At 46.4% G+C, this 15,952-nt stretch overlaps 1 protein-coding gene across 2 annotated transcripts in view; it reads left to right on the forward strand.

Annotated features, from left to right (window-relative positions):
- The first annotated feature begins 1,715 nt into the window (after window positions 1–1,715).
- The window catches only part of FAM13A (family with sequence similarity 13 member A), a 96,534-nt gene continuing 82,297 nt past the window's right edge, over window positions 1,716–15,952 (forward strand). For both annotated transcript variants that reach the window (XM_056111234.1, XM_056111235.1), the window contains exon 1: window positions 1,716–1,984. In XM_056111234.1, the coding sequence (XP_055967209.1) occupies window positions 1,956–1,984 (29 nt within the window). In that variant the 5' untranslated portion in view covers window positions 1,716–1,955. The remainder of the gene's footprint in view (window positions 1,985–15,952) is intronic.

The following is a 15,952-nucleotide window of genomic DNA, read 5'->3' on the forward strand; positions in this document are numbered from 1 at the left end:
ACCCCGTTTCTGAACGTGCAGACGTGCGCTCTGCCCTCCGTTACCATAAGTGATAATGTGGGTTTAGTTGTGACTCTTCTCCCCCTTGAAAAAAATCTTTTTTTTTTTTGAAGTAAAACAAATTTTATTTGGAGGTTTTGAAGGAGAGGAGGGAGAGAAAGTGGAAGAAGGGGCTTTAAGAGAGAAGCCGGGTTTCTCCAAGGGCAGAGAGGGCCCCGACACACACCCCAGCATTCGACAGGAAAGCATGAAAGGCCACATCTCAAGAGGGAAGATGCGGGCGACGCATGTGCTCGGGCACCACATGGGCTCAGTCATGTAGGCACAAGCAGCACATGGACTGGGGCAACATATGTGCCTTGAAAGAAATCTTACAAAAACCTATTGCTACTATTATTGCTCTTGCAATATATGGAATCTGTGGTCTAGCAATCTTACTCCTAAAAAAAGTAACTCTTTGGTTTTCCATATCAAAGAAGAAACTGCTGGGGCTCAGGGCAGACAGTACAGGGGTTAAGATGCACATCTTGCATGCTGCAGACCCGGGTTCAATTCCCGGCACCCCATATGGTCACCCCTCCAGGAGTAATCCCTGAGCACAGAGCCAGGAGTAAGCCCTGAAACACACCTGCTGTGGCTATATATACAAAAGGAGGAACTGCTAGAATAAGCCAAGAATTCACAGGCAACGAGCCGACCAAATGGAAAAGTTGATTTGATGTTACCAGGACAAAGTAAGTGCCTAAAAAAAAAAAAAACCAAGTTGTTGGGGGCTGGAGTGATAGTACAGCGGGTAGGGTGTTTGCCTTGCACGCAGCCGACTTAGGTTCGATTCCCAGCATCCCACATGGTCCCCAGAGCACCACCAGGAGCAATTCCTGAGTGCAGAGCCAGGAGTAACCCCTGTGCATCACCAGGTGTGACCCAAAAAGAAAAAAAAAAAGAAAGAAAAGAAAAAAGAAAACAAGTTGTTGTTTGTATAGAAATAATGAGTAGGTAGAGAAAGAATCTTACAAAGATAAAGGCAGAAGTGATTCTTCCAAGGCAGTTAGTTGCGTTTGTGCGAACTTGGGCCATCCTGAGACACATCCATGTTCTCCCTGAAGCGAACCAGAGTTCTATGCTTGGGGTGATATCACCAGTGATCAGGAGTCCCCGCAGGGTAAACAAATATTGGCAGGAAACCAGAGAGGGTAGGGCCAGGGTCTGGCTGTGCGTCTTCCTTCTCGGAGGTAGCCTGCCTTTCAATGTCTCTGCTTTGTTTTTTTGTTTGTTTAGATTTATTTTTCAAAGGAGGAAGGGGGAACGGCATAACCTTCTTTGCAGAACCAGCGTCTCTCCTTAACTAATGGATTTCCTCCTTGGCAGCCTTTGTCTGTTAGAGAAGTAAGGGAATCCTGGCTCCCGCTGCAGTTATTGGTAGCGTTTCCCCAGAGAGACACACTCCTCTGCAGAACTGCTAATCCAACTGAGAAGCAGAAGCCGGAGGAGGAGGAAGAGGTGGTGGTGGTGGAGGAGGAGGAGGAGGAGCAGGAGGAGAAGGAGGAGGAGGAGGAGGAGGAGGAGGAGGAGGAGGAGGAGGAGCAGGAGGAGGAGCAGCAGCAGGAGGAGGAGGAACAGCAAAATAATCAGAGCCTTGAAGCCATGCCCCAGCTGCTCCTGTGATTGGCGGCTGCCTCAGCTGCTCGCCTGGAACAAAAGGTCAAAGTGGACTGCAGTGCGAGAGGAGGCGGCCGCCGGGAGCTCATCGCACAGCAGAGTTGCTCGAGAAGTTTGGAAACTGAGCAGCAGCGGAGCCTCAGACGAACTGCAGAGCCAGTGGCTTCTCCAGCTGGGAGGGGAGGCCCCAGGCCCCGAGCCCAGCCTGGCCCCTGTCAAGAAGGTCGCTGTGCAGACGGGCCCCCCGCGGCGTGGCTTGGCGTGTGTGGGACTCCCTTGCAAATCCATGTACCAGAATGGCTTGTGAAATTATGCCTCTGCAAAGGTAGTGTTTCTGTTTTTGGTTTTTTTTTCCCTCCCGACTCTTTGGTATTCTGCTCTGTGTTTTCTCAGGAGCTCTCAGCCGTGTAAGTTGGCCAGTCCTTGGTCTTTTTCACTGCTGTGCTGCCAGCCACAGTCCCTGTCCTTCCCTAAGACCAGAAAAGTCAGAAATATTCTGTTGCTGCCTTCACTCAGCGCACGGCTCCGCTTCCACTGGTCAATGCAGTTACTCTTCCAACGGAATGTGAATGTCAGAAAGTACCTTTGCCATCTGTAGGAAGACAGAGACTGAAGACTGGATGGAGGCGTTAGTAAGAAAACCAAATGTTCGTTGTGTCTCCCCGCGAAGGGCCTTCTGGAGTTCGGGGCTCAGAAAGCCTCTTCCAGTCAGTGAGTGAGGATGGAACCCTAAGTGGACATAAACCTTAGGGAAGCTCTCTCCCCACATGCCATTCTCCAGAGCTTGGTCACACAACCCATCCCTTAGGGGTGGGAAACGGCCCTGTGAGATTGCTTAGGAACAAGGTTGGACTTGGTTGGGGTGTTGGGGAGGGATGCTGAGTTTGGTTTTTGTTGGGGTGGGGATTTTTGTTTGTTTGCTTGGTTGGTTGGTTGTTTGGTTGGGGGCCACACCCAGCAATACCCAAGGGTTCACTTGTCACTCCGCACTCAGAGGTCACTCCTGGTGGTGGTGGGGACCTCTCGTGGTGTTGGGGATCAAAGTCAGGTCCCCTCCCCAGGCCAGCAAGGCAAGCTCCCCGCCTACTGTCCTGTCGCTCCAGCCCCTGTGACTTTATTGTTACTGACTGAGATAGGAATTGTGGAGGGTGAGGAGAGGGATTGAGGCAAAGCAGAGGAGTTTAATATAGAAAGGGGGGCTGTCTTCCCCCCAAAAAACATGCCGTTGCAGACCTCATTGGCGCAGAATGTCTCTGGGACTCCTTGACACGAGAAGAGTCCATCCTGCCTGGTCGTAACAGGGAAACTGAGGCATGGAGGAAGTCTCGGAGGAAGTTACCCAATGTAGGGGGGTTGTTTTGGAGCCAGCCAGCCGGCAGTGTTCAGGGGTTACTCTCGGCTCAGTGCTCAGGGTGTTTCCCCGCACAGCGCTTGGCAGTGCTTCGTTTAAAACTTCTCTCGTTGGAGTGGGGAGATGGCACAGCGGGAAGGCGCCTGCCTGCCTTGCACGGGGAGGACCCAGGTTCAACTCCCAGCACTGCACACCAGCAGGACTGAGCCCCGAGCACAGAGCCGAGAGCCCTGGCCACGACATCCCAAGGCAAATAAGCAAAAAATGTCTTTAGTCAATCCCGTTCTCTCTTTTAAACTTCAGCCGCTGCTCGTGGGGGCACTGGGTCCCACCCGAATACTTCCTTTAGCGCACTTGCACCCTCTGTTGTCACTTGCTGCTAATTCAAATCAAAGAATGTAATTTGTCTGACTCATCTCGATGAAGATAAATTGCATCTTTCAGAACCCTGTCACCCGTATTTCAGTGAATGCTCATATTTTGACAGTGGAAACAGGCGGACCAATGTTTCTTTTCGTGCAAGATGGGCCTTCCAGGTATCCTGTGAGATAACCTGCTTTTCTGCCGCTGGGCCAACAACTGCACTGTAATGAGACCCCTTGGCTAGATCCCAAGAATTCCCTCACGAAAAATGAATAACCCAGAAGCAGGAAGTGCTTTGAGGATACACCGAGTATCCAATTAACTTAGCAAGAAGGTCCATAGATGCTTCTTGCTGGAAAAAAAAGCAATGTAGTTGATACATTTGAAGTCTTGATTTGGTTTCTAACTTGTATAGTTAAAGGTGTGTTTTATTTTTTCCCAAGAACCTTATCATTTCTTGCCTATCTTGAATTTTACTGTAGATTAAAGTATCAGCTATTGCTGAACTCTGTAGAAAGTGCTGGATGATGTAAGAACTAAAAAGAAGATAGATTTTCATACTTAAGACACTGTTTGGGGGGAATTCACTCAAGAACTGAAATAAAATCAGTGTGATTTCCTCTAGACATTATTTCGCAGGGGCTGGAGAGATAGTACAGCAGGTAGGGTGCTTGCCTTGCATGTGTTTGCTCTGGTTCCATTCTTAGCACCCTATGTGTTCCCCCGAACCCACAGCCAGGAATGAACCCTGAGCGCAGAGTCAGCCGATGCTTCTCCATATAGGTGCATGAGGGTTACTTGGGGAACTTATTTTGAAAGCTAAGTTTTCCTGATACCCTCCTTGGCTAGAGTTACTGAATCTGAGTCTGATGTGGCAGGAAACTGCCTGCATCTTAACAGTTTTCTTACAAGCAAATCTGATTTTTTTAAATAGTCCACACACTGCAGGAAACCCTGACCTAGCCCTAGTGGATGCTGTCAGTGTGTATAAAGTCCTGGACAGCGGGTGTAAGTGAGACTCACTCTACAGCTCAACATCCGCAAATAGCACATTTAGCGCCGTGACCTTACTTGATACTCTCATTTACTGGTATCAGTGTTACCTCTTACGACAAAATATATTTCGCAGGTTGTTTAACATTTTCTTTGTGACCAACAGCACTGATATGAAAGTAATTAATACACACGTTCTTGCCCAAGAGGTCACATGTCAGTGAGTGCACAATTACAGTGCATGTGTAATCCTACAGTAATAGAATGTATGATTCGCATAATAATAGCGTTGTGCCTACAAGATTAATGTCAGTCGATGTTTTATATAACCTCAGATAACTTTTTGATCTCACGAGAGTCTATGTTTGTATCCTACTTAACTTTCAATGTCCATAAATGACTATTTAGCCTTTTTTTTAACCATATTGTGAAAGTATGTAGGAGACAAATTTGTTATGAGTAATTTACAAGTAAGATGAAACTAATAGATGAGATTATATATCAGGTAGCATGGTCCTCCCATTGTTCATCGATTTGCTCGAGCGGGCCCAGTAACGTCTCCGTCGTGAGACTTGTTGTTACTGTGTTTGGCATATCGAATACGTCACGGGGAGCTTGCCAGGCTCTGCCGGGCGGGCGAGATACTCTCGGTAGCCTGCCGGGCTCTCCGAGAGGGGCAGAGAAATCGAACCCGGCTAGGCCAGGCTGGCTGCGTGCAAGGCAAACACCCTACCGCTGTGCTATTATACATCAAGACTGAAAAAATAAATAAATTTTGTTTCCTTTAATGCATTTTGTTATCTGTTTATCGCTGAATGTAATTTCAAAACTTTCCAGGACTTGAATTGGCTGTTTTCAAACTCATAATCCTTAGAAAATTTGTAGAGTCTGAACATTAAAAACTTAGTTTTTGCAGTATAACCCAAATGACTTGAATATAGGACCAATTTACATATCTCTTAAGGTGATTAAATTGTCCCAGTTATTTATGTAAGCTCTAAAATATTGACTTGTAATATTTATATTTAGCAAAAATAGTAAAGAATTTCTCTGCTTAGTGATAAAACTCAACCCATTGTATAACTATATATAGATATTCCTTCCATATTCATATGTGATTTCTTGCCATCTGAAAAAGTTGCCCCATCTAAATAAAATCATGTTATAAATAAGTTGAATTAGGAATTGAAACTTTCTTTCCGCAGATGATTAAGTTCCCTGTTGTCACTGATGACACCGTATGTTCTAGCATATTCCAGGCGTGTATCTTTGACTATCTGCATGTTTCGTGTTTCATTTGGTATTTTTTTTTTCCCCTGAAAATTTGCACTTCCCTTCGCTCTCACTCCATTGGCACTCCCGCCCGTTCCCCTGGTCCACATCCTGTGGTTCCCTCAGTTTGTTTCCAAAGTGGAAAGCTGAGATTAATAATAACTTTATACTTCTCCTTTTTCCTTTCTTTTCTCCTTTTCCCTTCATTTAGCCAGATACTCAGTATATCTTTTTTTTTTTTTAAATATACGCCCGGCAAGCTACCGAGGGTATCTCGCGCACGGCAAAGCCTGGCAAGCTCCCCGGGACGTATTCGATACGCCAAACACAGTAACAACAAAAGTTTCCAGTGGAGACATTACTGGGCCCGCTCGAGCAACTCGATGAACAACGGGAGGACAGTGACAGTGACAGATATTATATTTTAGTGAATCACCATGGGGTACAGTTACAGACTTAACAAACTTTCATGCTTGCGTTTCAGTCATACAATGTTCTAGTACCCATCCCTCCACCAGTGCCCATTCTCCACCACCACTGATCCCAGTATCCCTCCTGCCACCCCCACCCCATCCTCCCCACCCCACCCCACCCCGCCTCTGTGGCAGGGCATTCCCTTTCTCTCTCTCTCTCTCTCTCTCTCTCTCTCTCTCTCTCTCTCTCTCTCTCTCTCTCTCCCCTTAAGCGTATTGTGGTTTGCAATCGAGGTACTGAATGGCCGTCCTTCAGTCTGTAGTCTACCTTCAGCCTGCATCTCCCATCCGGGGCGGACCCTCCAAGCACCCCCTACTTGGTGGTCCATTCTCTATGTGAGCTGCCTTTTCCCCCCAGCATACTCGGTATATCTTACTGAGTCTTTCGGCAACGTGGGTGTTAAGTGGGTTTTTGGAGACTGACTTTAAAGCAAGTTGCAGTGGCTTTGAAAAGACTTACCATCTTGACACAAAGTGACGGTCCAGAGTTGGAAAATCGCACTCACATTCACACATAATGACAAAGTCACCTGTACTTTCCAAGTATTGGTTTGAGAATAGCCTTTTGGAAAAGGGTCGCCTGGGGGTTGGCGGGGGGTGGGGGTGGGGGATTGGGGGGGATGCAGTGAAGTCACTGCCTGATGATGGCCCTCCTTGCACACCTTCCCGGTGGTGTTAGGGGGCCCCCTACTGTTGGCCCTGCTCTCCCTCATTCCTCCCGACTTGTTGGCCCTTTGATCGCACTTCCTCTCCCCTGCAGACTCCCCTACAGTCTCTTAAGAGGCCTTTAAAATCGCTTTTCTTCACCCCTGCGCTGGGTGGTCTGGGCTGTGGGGTCACCTGCCCTGAGTGGCCGTCCCCACCACCACCCATTCTTATAACCAGCATTTGGAAGAGATGACAACGAAGAGTCTGTTTCCTTGGGTGCTGCCCTCTTGTGATGTATGGGAAGCTGAAATACACCCATTCCTGGGCCTGAAGCAATAGCACAGCGGGTAGGTTCGATCCCTGACATCCCATATGGTCCCCCAAGCATCGCCAGGAGTAACCCAAAAAAAAGAAAGAAAAGAAAAGAAATACACCAATTTCTAAAAAAAAAAAGTATGCCCTTAGGCTGTGGGTGGGTCTTTTTTAAAATTTTAAAAGCACTGTGATTTACAAAGATGTATTAAAGCACTGTGATTTACAAAGATGTTCAAAGTTGAGTTTTAGACATACAATGTTGCAGCAACAATCTTAACACCAGTGATAACTTCCTTCCACCAATGTTCTCAGGTTCCTCTCCTACCCCCTCACCCCCAGCCTGCCCTCTTGACAGTTGCCTTTTACATTTGGTTGTTCAGGTTTGGGTCTCGTGATTTCAGTGTTGTTGACTCTGGTTTGGATATTTAGTTCTATCAATCTTAATTCCACCAATGTACCTGAATCCTCTTGACCCTTTACGTCTCACCAAGATTGCCCTGTCTAAATGAGTGAAAAGGTAGAGTTGCTGGGCGGGACAAACTGACAGGAAGACTAATAAATGTGCCCTCTGGAAAGGGTGGCCCCCACCAAGGGCCCTGTGGATCTGGGCCAGACAGTTTACTCTTCTCTCAGATCAAACCATCCTGACTTATGGGGGAAATTTTGAAGTTACAGGATCCAGTAACTCTTTGTAAATGGTATACCAACTCCGTGGTAGCACACTCTGCTTTTTGTTATTTTTTTTACTTGTATTATCTTCCCAGTTCTGTAGATGAGAGGTGCCCACCATCATAGAGGTGACTTTCCATTTCATCAACTGAATAGTGGGAAATGATCTAAAGAAGTAGCATGGAGTCAAGTGCCTTGAAACTTAAATTTACCTTTGTTTACCCCATGATACTTCGATGTATATGCAATGATCAGGAATGTATCCCAAATAAATCATTTGTAAAATATGAAACCCCTTGAACGCTACTTCCTCTTCCCTAGGTAAAGGTAAAGGTAAAGGCCCTCCCGTTGATCGTCAATTTGCTCGAGCGGGCCCAGTAACGTCTCCGTTGGAGACTTTGTTGTTACTGTGTCTGGCATATCGAATACTCTCGGTAGCTTGCCGGGCTCTCCGAGAGGGGCAGAGGAATCGAACTCGGGTCGGCCATGTTGGCCGCTTGTAAGGCGAACGCCCTACCCGCTGTGCTATCGCTCCAGCCTCTTCCCTAGAAGAACCGGAAATCACTTCCTTTAGAAATAAGTCTGTTGAGATAAAATTCTCAGACCATGCAAGTTACCTACTTAAAGTGTACAATTCGGTGATCTTTGGCATATGCATAGAATTGTGCATAACCGTAAAATATCTGGCCCTGGAAAATAAATCCTGCTCTCCTGTGATGGCACTGTGTACAGAATCCTTCCCTCCTTCCCTCTTTCCCTCCTAACTCTGTGCTGAAGCTCCCCCACTGTGATGGTCCTGGGTGGTAGGAGCTTTGCAGGGAACTGGGTTTGGATGAGGTGGTGGGATTGAAATGCTTGTTAGATGAGCTAGATCAGGTGAGTGCCCTTTCCAAGAGAGGGGCCAGAGTGTCCCTTCGAGCCTGTTTCCCCCTCTAGACACCCTTCCTTTTTGTGGGACTCAAAAGGAAGAAAGCTGGAACCAGAGAAAGCATGGTGAGCAAGGCACTTGCTTTGCACATGGCCAACTGAGACTCAGTCCCCAGCACGGTTTTATTCCTGAGTCCCACCAGGAGTGATCCCTGAGCACATCCAGGTGTGGTGCTCAAACAGAAACAAAACAGAAAGAAGGAAGCAGTCTGCCAGCCAAGGTATGTTCTCACCAGAGCTTCACTATCCTGGTACTCTGAGTTCAGACTTCAGCCTCCAGAACACTGAGAAATAAAAGTTCCTCTGATAGAACTATGGGTAAGGCACTACTAGCCTTACACGTGGCCAACCCAGGTTCAATCCCAAGCACCACATATGATACTTCGAACTCTGCAAGGAGTTAGGTCCAGGGGTAAACACAAGACATCTGTCTTTTTCAATAGTCAGATCCGTGACCAAGATGCATTCACTGCTTCATGTGTTTTGTGACCCAAGGAACCTCTAAATCAGCAGGTGTGAGGACCGGAGCGATAGCACAGCAGGGTGGGCACTTGCCTTGCACATGGCCAACCGCAGGTTTGAGATCAAGCCTCCATATCAGCATCCCTGAGTCCACCAGGAGTGATTCCTGAGCACAGAGCCAGGAGTAAGCCCTGAGCACAGCCAGGTGTGGTCCAAAAATAAACAAACAAATAAATAGAATAAATTAACAAGTGTCTTTGGTTCAAAAGGTCTCTGAGCTTGTTGAGTTCTTTCTGTTTTCTGACAAAGGATCGTGTCGGAATGGCAGCCTGGAACTCTCTGTGAAGGGCTGGATGTATGGGGAGGGACAGATGCAGAAGGCAATAAAACATCTAGGATTGGGCAAAAGAAAAACGTGTTATCGTCTTGCCAAACGTTATATAAATCATTTTATTTAGGAAAATTGGAATCAAGGCCTGGGATGGAGATCTAGCAAGAGGGTCTCCAGCTGCGTTTTCATTTCTTTTAGCTTTCAGGGTTTCAGCATTACATATTTTGACCTTTCATGAATTATTTTTTAATTTTTCGGATTTTTAGACTTGAGGGATCCCTCAAGGTTTCATCTCTCAGAATGATGGTGTTCAGGGTTGTGTGCTTGGGATTATTATTCACACCATTATAGACCTTTACAGATCACGTAGAAGCCAGACGTAGACTTTGAGTGTAGCATTTGAAGGGACACTCAGGGAAAATCGTGGGATGGACAAGGCAAAAGCCAAATTGAAGTAAATCCTAGAATTGCTTTCAGGTACTTAAGTAAAGATGAATAAATCTATGGGACGGACCAAAGTGGAAGGCAATAAAACATTTGGGATTTGGGAAAAGGAAAATGCGTTGCCTTCTTGTCAGACATTATATAAATCAGAAGACTTTTATTTAGGAAAATTGAAATCAGGGCTGGGATGGAAATGAGTGGTAGGTAGAGTGTCTCCTCTGTGTGTACAAGACCTTGGGTTGGTTCCATTTTTATCACTATTTGGCAGTGTAAGATGTTTAGATTGTTTTCAGAAATCTTTCTTTGTCTTATCTTTAATCTTTATTGAGGCATTGTGATTTGTAATACTGTTCATGGTAGTTTCATGCAGATAGAGTTTTAACACCGTCCCCACGACCAGAGAATTCACGTCCCTCCACCAAGTCCCTAAGACCCCTCCCATTCCACCATACCCCCAGTTATATTCCTTATCCTTTCCTCTAAACTTCTTTCTCTGTATTCATTTATTTTATTTTTTTATTTTTATAAAGTTCACAGTAATTTATTATATTCAATGTTACACCTCCAATCCCACCACCATTATTTCAAATTTCCCCACCACCCACCCAAGCCTGCCCCAAAGGCACATCCTAAATAATTTATTTTGTATTGCTTGTTATGAATGATCCGTTAAAATCTGAGCATCCTCCACCCAGATCCTCCATTTTCCTGCCCCGAGCAGAGCCCCGGCAACCGAAGACCTCCAGAACCAGTCACAACCATGCTGGTTGGAGACCACTCTCCACACGCATGAAGGTACCGGCAGAGGAACAAAGGCATATGGTCCCGGGGCTGAGATCTCCAAGCCTGCTCGGATCGGGGCTGAGCATCTTCCACCCAGATCCTCCATCTTCCAGTAGGCAGGGGTCACACCCACCAACTGCCCCCCATCAACGGCCAAGACCCAGTGACTATAAAACCCAGCTCCCGGAAGCGCACAGCCGCATTTGCAGCCACGCAACATCTTATTATCTCATTTTTGCTTTGGACAACCTGGAAGGCTACCGAATGTAACCTGCCCACACGGCAGAGTCTGGCAAACTCCCCATGGCGTACCCAATATGCCAAATACCAGTAACAAGGATGGCTCTCATTCTCCTAACCCTGAAAGAGCCTTGAATATGGCACTTTTTAAAATTTCAGGGCTAGGACAAAGGGGACATTACTGGTGCCTGCTCGAGGCAATCAATGAACAACAGGATGATCGTTATGAATGATCTGTTAAAAATGATCCAAAAAAATTTCATTAGAGGAGAGTGTGTGAAGATTGTTGTATCTCACCCTGGAGACATCAAGCTATTGTATAAAAGATTACTAACACGTTGTTACAGGTTGAACCTTGTGGGCTAATAGATTTATTTTTTATCGAGATCAGTTTCCTTCTACTTTACACGCCATAAAATGTGGTGTGCTACTCCTGGTATATTAGTGACTTAGAAAATGAGATGTCATTCTGCAATTGTTTGTTCATTGCAGCACTCTTTACAATAGCCAGAATCTGGAAAAAACCTGAGTGCCCGAGAACAGATGACTGGTTAAAGAAACTTTGGTACTTCTACACAATGGAGTACTACGTAGCTGTTAGAAAAGATGAAGTCATGAATTTTACATACCAGTGGTACTACATGGAAAGTATCATGCTAAGCACAATGAGTTAGAAAGAGTGGGATAGACACAGAAAGATTGTATTCATCTGGGGAACATAAAGTAACAAAACGGGAGACTAATACCCAGGAATGGTTGAGATTAGTACCAGGAATCTTGCTCCATGACTTGAAGGCCAGCCACACGTGCTAGGGGAAAAGGAAGCTCAGATAGAGAAGAGAGCACCAAATAAAGGGTGTTGTGAGGACCCTCCCAGGGTGGGAGAAGCATGCTGAAAGTAGTCTATATACCAAACATGATTGCCACTCAATGCCTCTCTTGCGAAACACAGTACCCAAAAGAAGAGAGAGAACAAGGGGGAATACCCTGCCACAGAGGCAGGGTGGGACGGGGGGGATGGGGGGTGGGAGGGATGCTGGGACCCGTGGTGGGGGAGGATGGGCACTGGTGGAGGGATGGGTACTTGATCATTGTATAACTGAAACCCAAGCACAAAAATTTATAAGTCTATAACTGTACCTCATGGTGTTTTATTAATTTAAAAAATGATAAAAAAAATAGAAAAGAAAAGAAAATGAGATGTCATGAGTGCGGCCAAGTGCTCCAGGACGTCTAAAAATTTAAATAGGATGATAGAGCTGAGTTAAGTTTTTAACTGGATGGTGACTTTGGGGTCTGCAGCATCTTCTGAGATTTATTTGTGAGTCTCTGGATCATGGCCGTCAGTGAGCTTATATGGACCAGAGGCAGTTCATGGGCGTGGCTGCCAGGCTCCGGGAAGCACAGGGAGATGACGGGAGGGGGCCCATTCCCGACTCCGTGATGGCTGGAGATTTCGGTCAAAAAACCCACATACCTGGGTTTTTCAGCAGATTCATTCTCCTGTGTGAGGCTCATCCTGAGCGTGTGAAGATTGGCCGTGAGCATGGCAGCAATTGGGTTTTGGAGGTTCTCTGCTGTCAGGGTTCTGTTGGGATGAGTGGAGGGGTCACCTTTCCCTTCTAGAGCATCTCAGATGAGATCCAGCCTGGCGCGGGGTTTGGAGGCATCTCTGCAGCTTTTGGCTCTCTTCCGAGATTTATTTGTGAGTGGATTTGAAGATTCGTTGACTTCGTCACTATTGCTCTCAAAATCTTTTCTCAACAACACCAAGTTACTATTTTATTCTGACTTCCTGCCTCCCTGAGATAATCGTCATATATGTCTAATAATGACAAAGGTCACTTCTCTGGAAAGGCATCTCAAAGGAAAATGAGAGCTTTCAGCTGCCTTGAAAATACTTCTGTAAGTAAACTCAAGATTTCTGGAAACCCCAAACAACCTTCGGGCTTGCAGGGAGGCGAATTACGTTTCTTTTCCTGCCTTCCATCCAGAACAAACAGACACGCTGTGTGGCGAGGCCGTGTTTAAACATTTGCCCGCCTGAACATATCCTTCCCCAGGTTCTCTGTACCCCGCAGAAAGTCGGTGTTTATGTTTCAGGTATGAATGGCACAACTGCCAGCTCGAGTCGTGCAGTGAGAGAGAAGGATTTATTTTTGTTCCCTCGGGACGGAAGAAAACTCACGGTCATGGCAATTCCCCTGGCTGGAAAGAGGATGGTTTTCACTCGAGCAGTTCATTTGACAAACTGGAAGCAATGTCTGTTCTCAAAATGTTTCCTCAGACGCTAAACGTCAGCTCCCGGCCAGGTCTGCGTGATGGAGAGTTGTGGCCTGGGTCTTGGCTGGCTGCTGGGGGCAAAGATAAAGTCAAATGCGGGAGTTGGGTCCAGCACCTGAACTCACCTATCCTAATCGTATGCTGAGGACTTAGAGCACTGGACAGAGAGAATTGGACAGAAAGCTGAGCCCCCTCCCCTGGGTGCTGGAGGAGGCTTTTCACAGTTCCCAGGGAGCGGTGGAGACTGCGGAAGTGTTGAAGAGAACAGGAACTGAACATGAGTGAGAGGAAGGGGCCAGGACTACAGCCAAGACTGGCCACACTTAGATTTGGAGGGGCGTTGCGTTCCGGGCTCGGTCATTCAGGTTCAACCCTAGGGGTGATGAGGAAGCCAGAGGGGCTTCAGAGCGAGGGGCTGAGTCTTGGGGGGAGGGATGTGGAGGAGTCAGAGGCAGGGTGAGGCGTCACTGCTGTGAAGACAGGATGCAGAAATGGAAAGGAGATGGCCCGGCCAAGAGACGTCCGTGAAATGTTAGAATCAGTACCCCGGATCCTGGGCCAGGTGTGTAAGTTTGGCAGGACGCCGCCGCCAGTGACAGTCAGGGGACTGTGCAGGGCTGAGATCCGTCCAGGCAAAGCCATTCCAAGCCAACCTTGGAAGCTTTCTCCCAGAGCCAAGGATAACCTCTCTTCTTATTTTAAGAAGAGAACGTGGCTTGTTAAAGAAACTCAGTGTCGTAACAGAAATGAGGATACAGTCCTTTCTTTCTGAGTGTGCCCAGCTAGGCCCCCTTGTCGGGGAGGCTGCGTATTGGTCATTCAAGTGTGAAGGAGAGTCCAGCGGGGAGGCAGGGAGGCTCCCGGGCCTACTGCCAGCCTGATGCTCAGGGGCCCCAGGAAATCAAACCCAGGTCTCCTGCGTGCAAAGCATATACTTAAGCCCCTCAGGCAATCTCTCCAGAGCCCTGAGCCTCATTCTTGGCACCATCCTTTGATAGCCAAGGCGGGAAGATGGGGCAAGGGTAGGGCTGCATATAAGACCACCATGCCCAACTGTACAACAGGGCTTACTCCTGACTCCGTAACTCAGGTATCCCTCCTTGTGGGGCTCAGAAAATCATATACAGTGCTGGGAATTGAACCCAAGTCAGCAACGTGCAAGGCAAGTGCCCTACCTGCTGTACTGTCTCTCAGGCACAGAAAAAAAAAATATTTTAAAGAAATTTGAAATAGCCAAAGTATGGAAATGACCTCAACATTTATTAACAGATGATCGGCTAAGACGTGGGGTGTAGGCCTGTGACGTGTGTGTGTGTGTGTGTGTGTGTGTGTGTGTGTGTGTGTGGCGGGGAGGGGGGTGCTTGTGTATGCACATCATAGAATATTGCTCAGCTATAAAAAGAATAATAGGGAATGTCGCAGCAGCCTTGAGGAAATGAGGGGATTTGCTCAGTGAAATAAGTCAGGCAGAGGAGTAAAAGTTACATTGCAAAAGGACATTCTGATTCTCACAAGAGCAGGAACAGGAGTGGGCCGGGTGGAGGAGAGTGAGTGTAGGGTGGAGGAGGGTGAGTGTAGGGTGGAGGAAGGTGGGCTGGATGGAGGAGGGTGAGTGTATATTCAGGGATTATCCCTGACTCTGTGCTCAGGAATTACTCCTGACTGTGCTTGGGGGACTATATGGGGTGCTGGGAATCGAACCCGGGCCCATCACATGCAAGGCAAATTCTCTACCCCTATACTATCTCTCCGGCCCCATTCTTTCAATTTTTCTGATTAAAAAAAAAGGGGGGGGCGGGAATCTAATAGGATGCTTAAGCTTGGCCATTGTTCTGAATTAGCAAAACAGGAAATAATTAAAACATGGAATTTATACTAGAAACCAAGGAGGAATTGAGTGAATTCCAAGATGTTACAGTGATCATTGTCTTAATAACATGATGTCCACGCCTGTTTTCATTCATAGGACACACAGGTGCCTTTTTTTTTTTTTAAGAAAAAGGGAATTTGTGTTAATATTCAGTGTAAAAACTGGCAGGCTACCAAATGTAGCCTGCCCACACGGCAGAGTCTGGCAAACTCCCCGTGGCGTCCCCAATATGCCAAATACCAGTAACAATGATGGGTCTCATTCTCCTAAAGAGCCTTGAATATAATCTCAGGGCTAGGATCAAGGAGACGTTACTGGGGCCTGCTCGAGGCAATCGACGACTAACAGGATGATTTGTGTGTTGTGTGTGTGTAATAACTTAGCCCCCCCGCAAACACTTATGACCATTTTAATATCATTGGACATGACTGAGAACCCAGGGACAGCATTGGTCACTGCTATAGATATTGGGGTGACCTTTAAGAATAATACAAACAATAGTATAAAGACAGAACAGTTCAAGAATGCTGGTCTTTCCAAATACCTTTTAATCTGATGTGTGAATTTGTGGAAGAAGACAATTTTGTTATATGTGGAAAATTGTTCTTGATTGTTTTTCTTTAAAATCAGTGCATGAAACTGACTTTTAGAATGAATTTACTTAATCAGTTTGAAAGCAGTTCTCTAGTTGTTTTAGAATTTATGCATTTATCAAGATTATATTACTGAATCCCAAGCAAGGATCCACTTCATGGAAAGGAAAAGAGGAATGTGCTATAATTAACTTTCACAATTCGAATTTTCTTTTGTAATTATATTTTCTTTCTTGGGTATTATGTACACATTCCTGTTGAGTACTACTAATTGAT

Source organism: Sorex fumeus, unplaced genomic scaffold, assembly GCF_029834395.1.
Source record: "Sorex fumeus unplaced genomic scaffold, SorFum_2.1 ptg000013l, whole genome shotgun sequence".
Classification (NCBI taxonomy): domain Eukaryota; kingdom Metazoa; phylum Chordata; class Mammalia; order Eulipotyphla; family Soricidae; genus Sorex; species Sorex fumeus.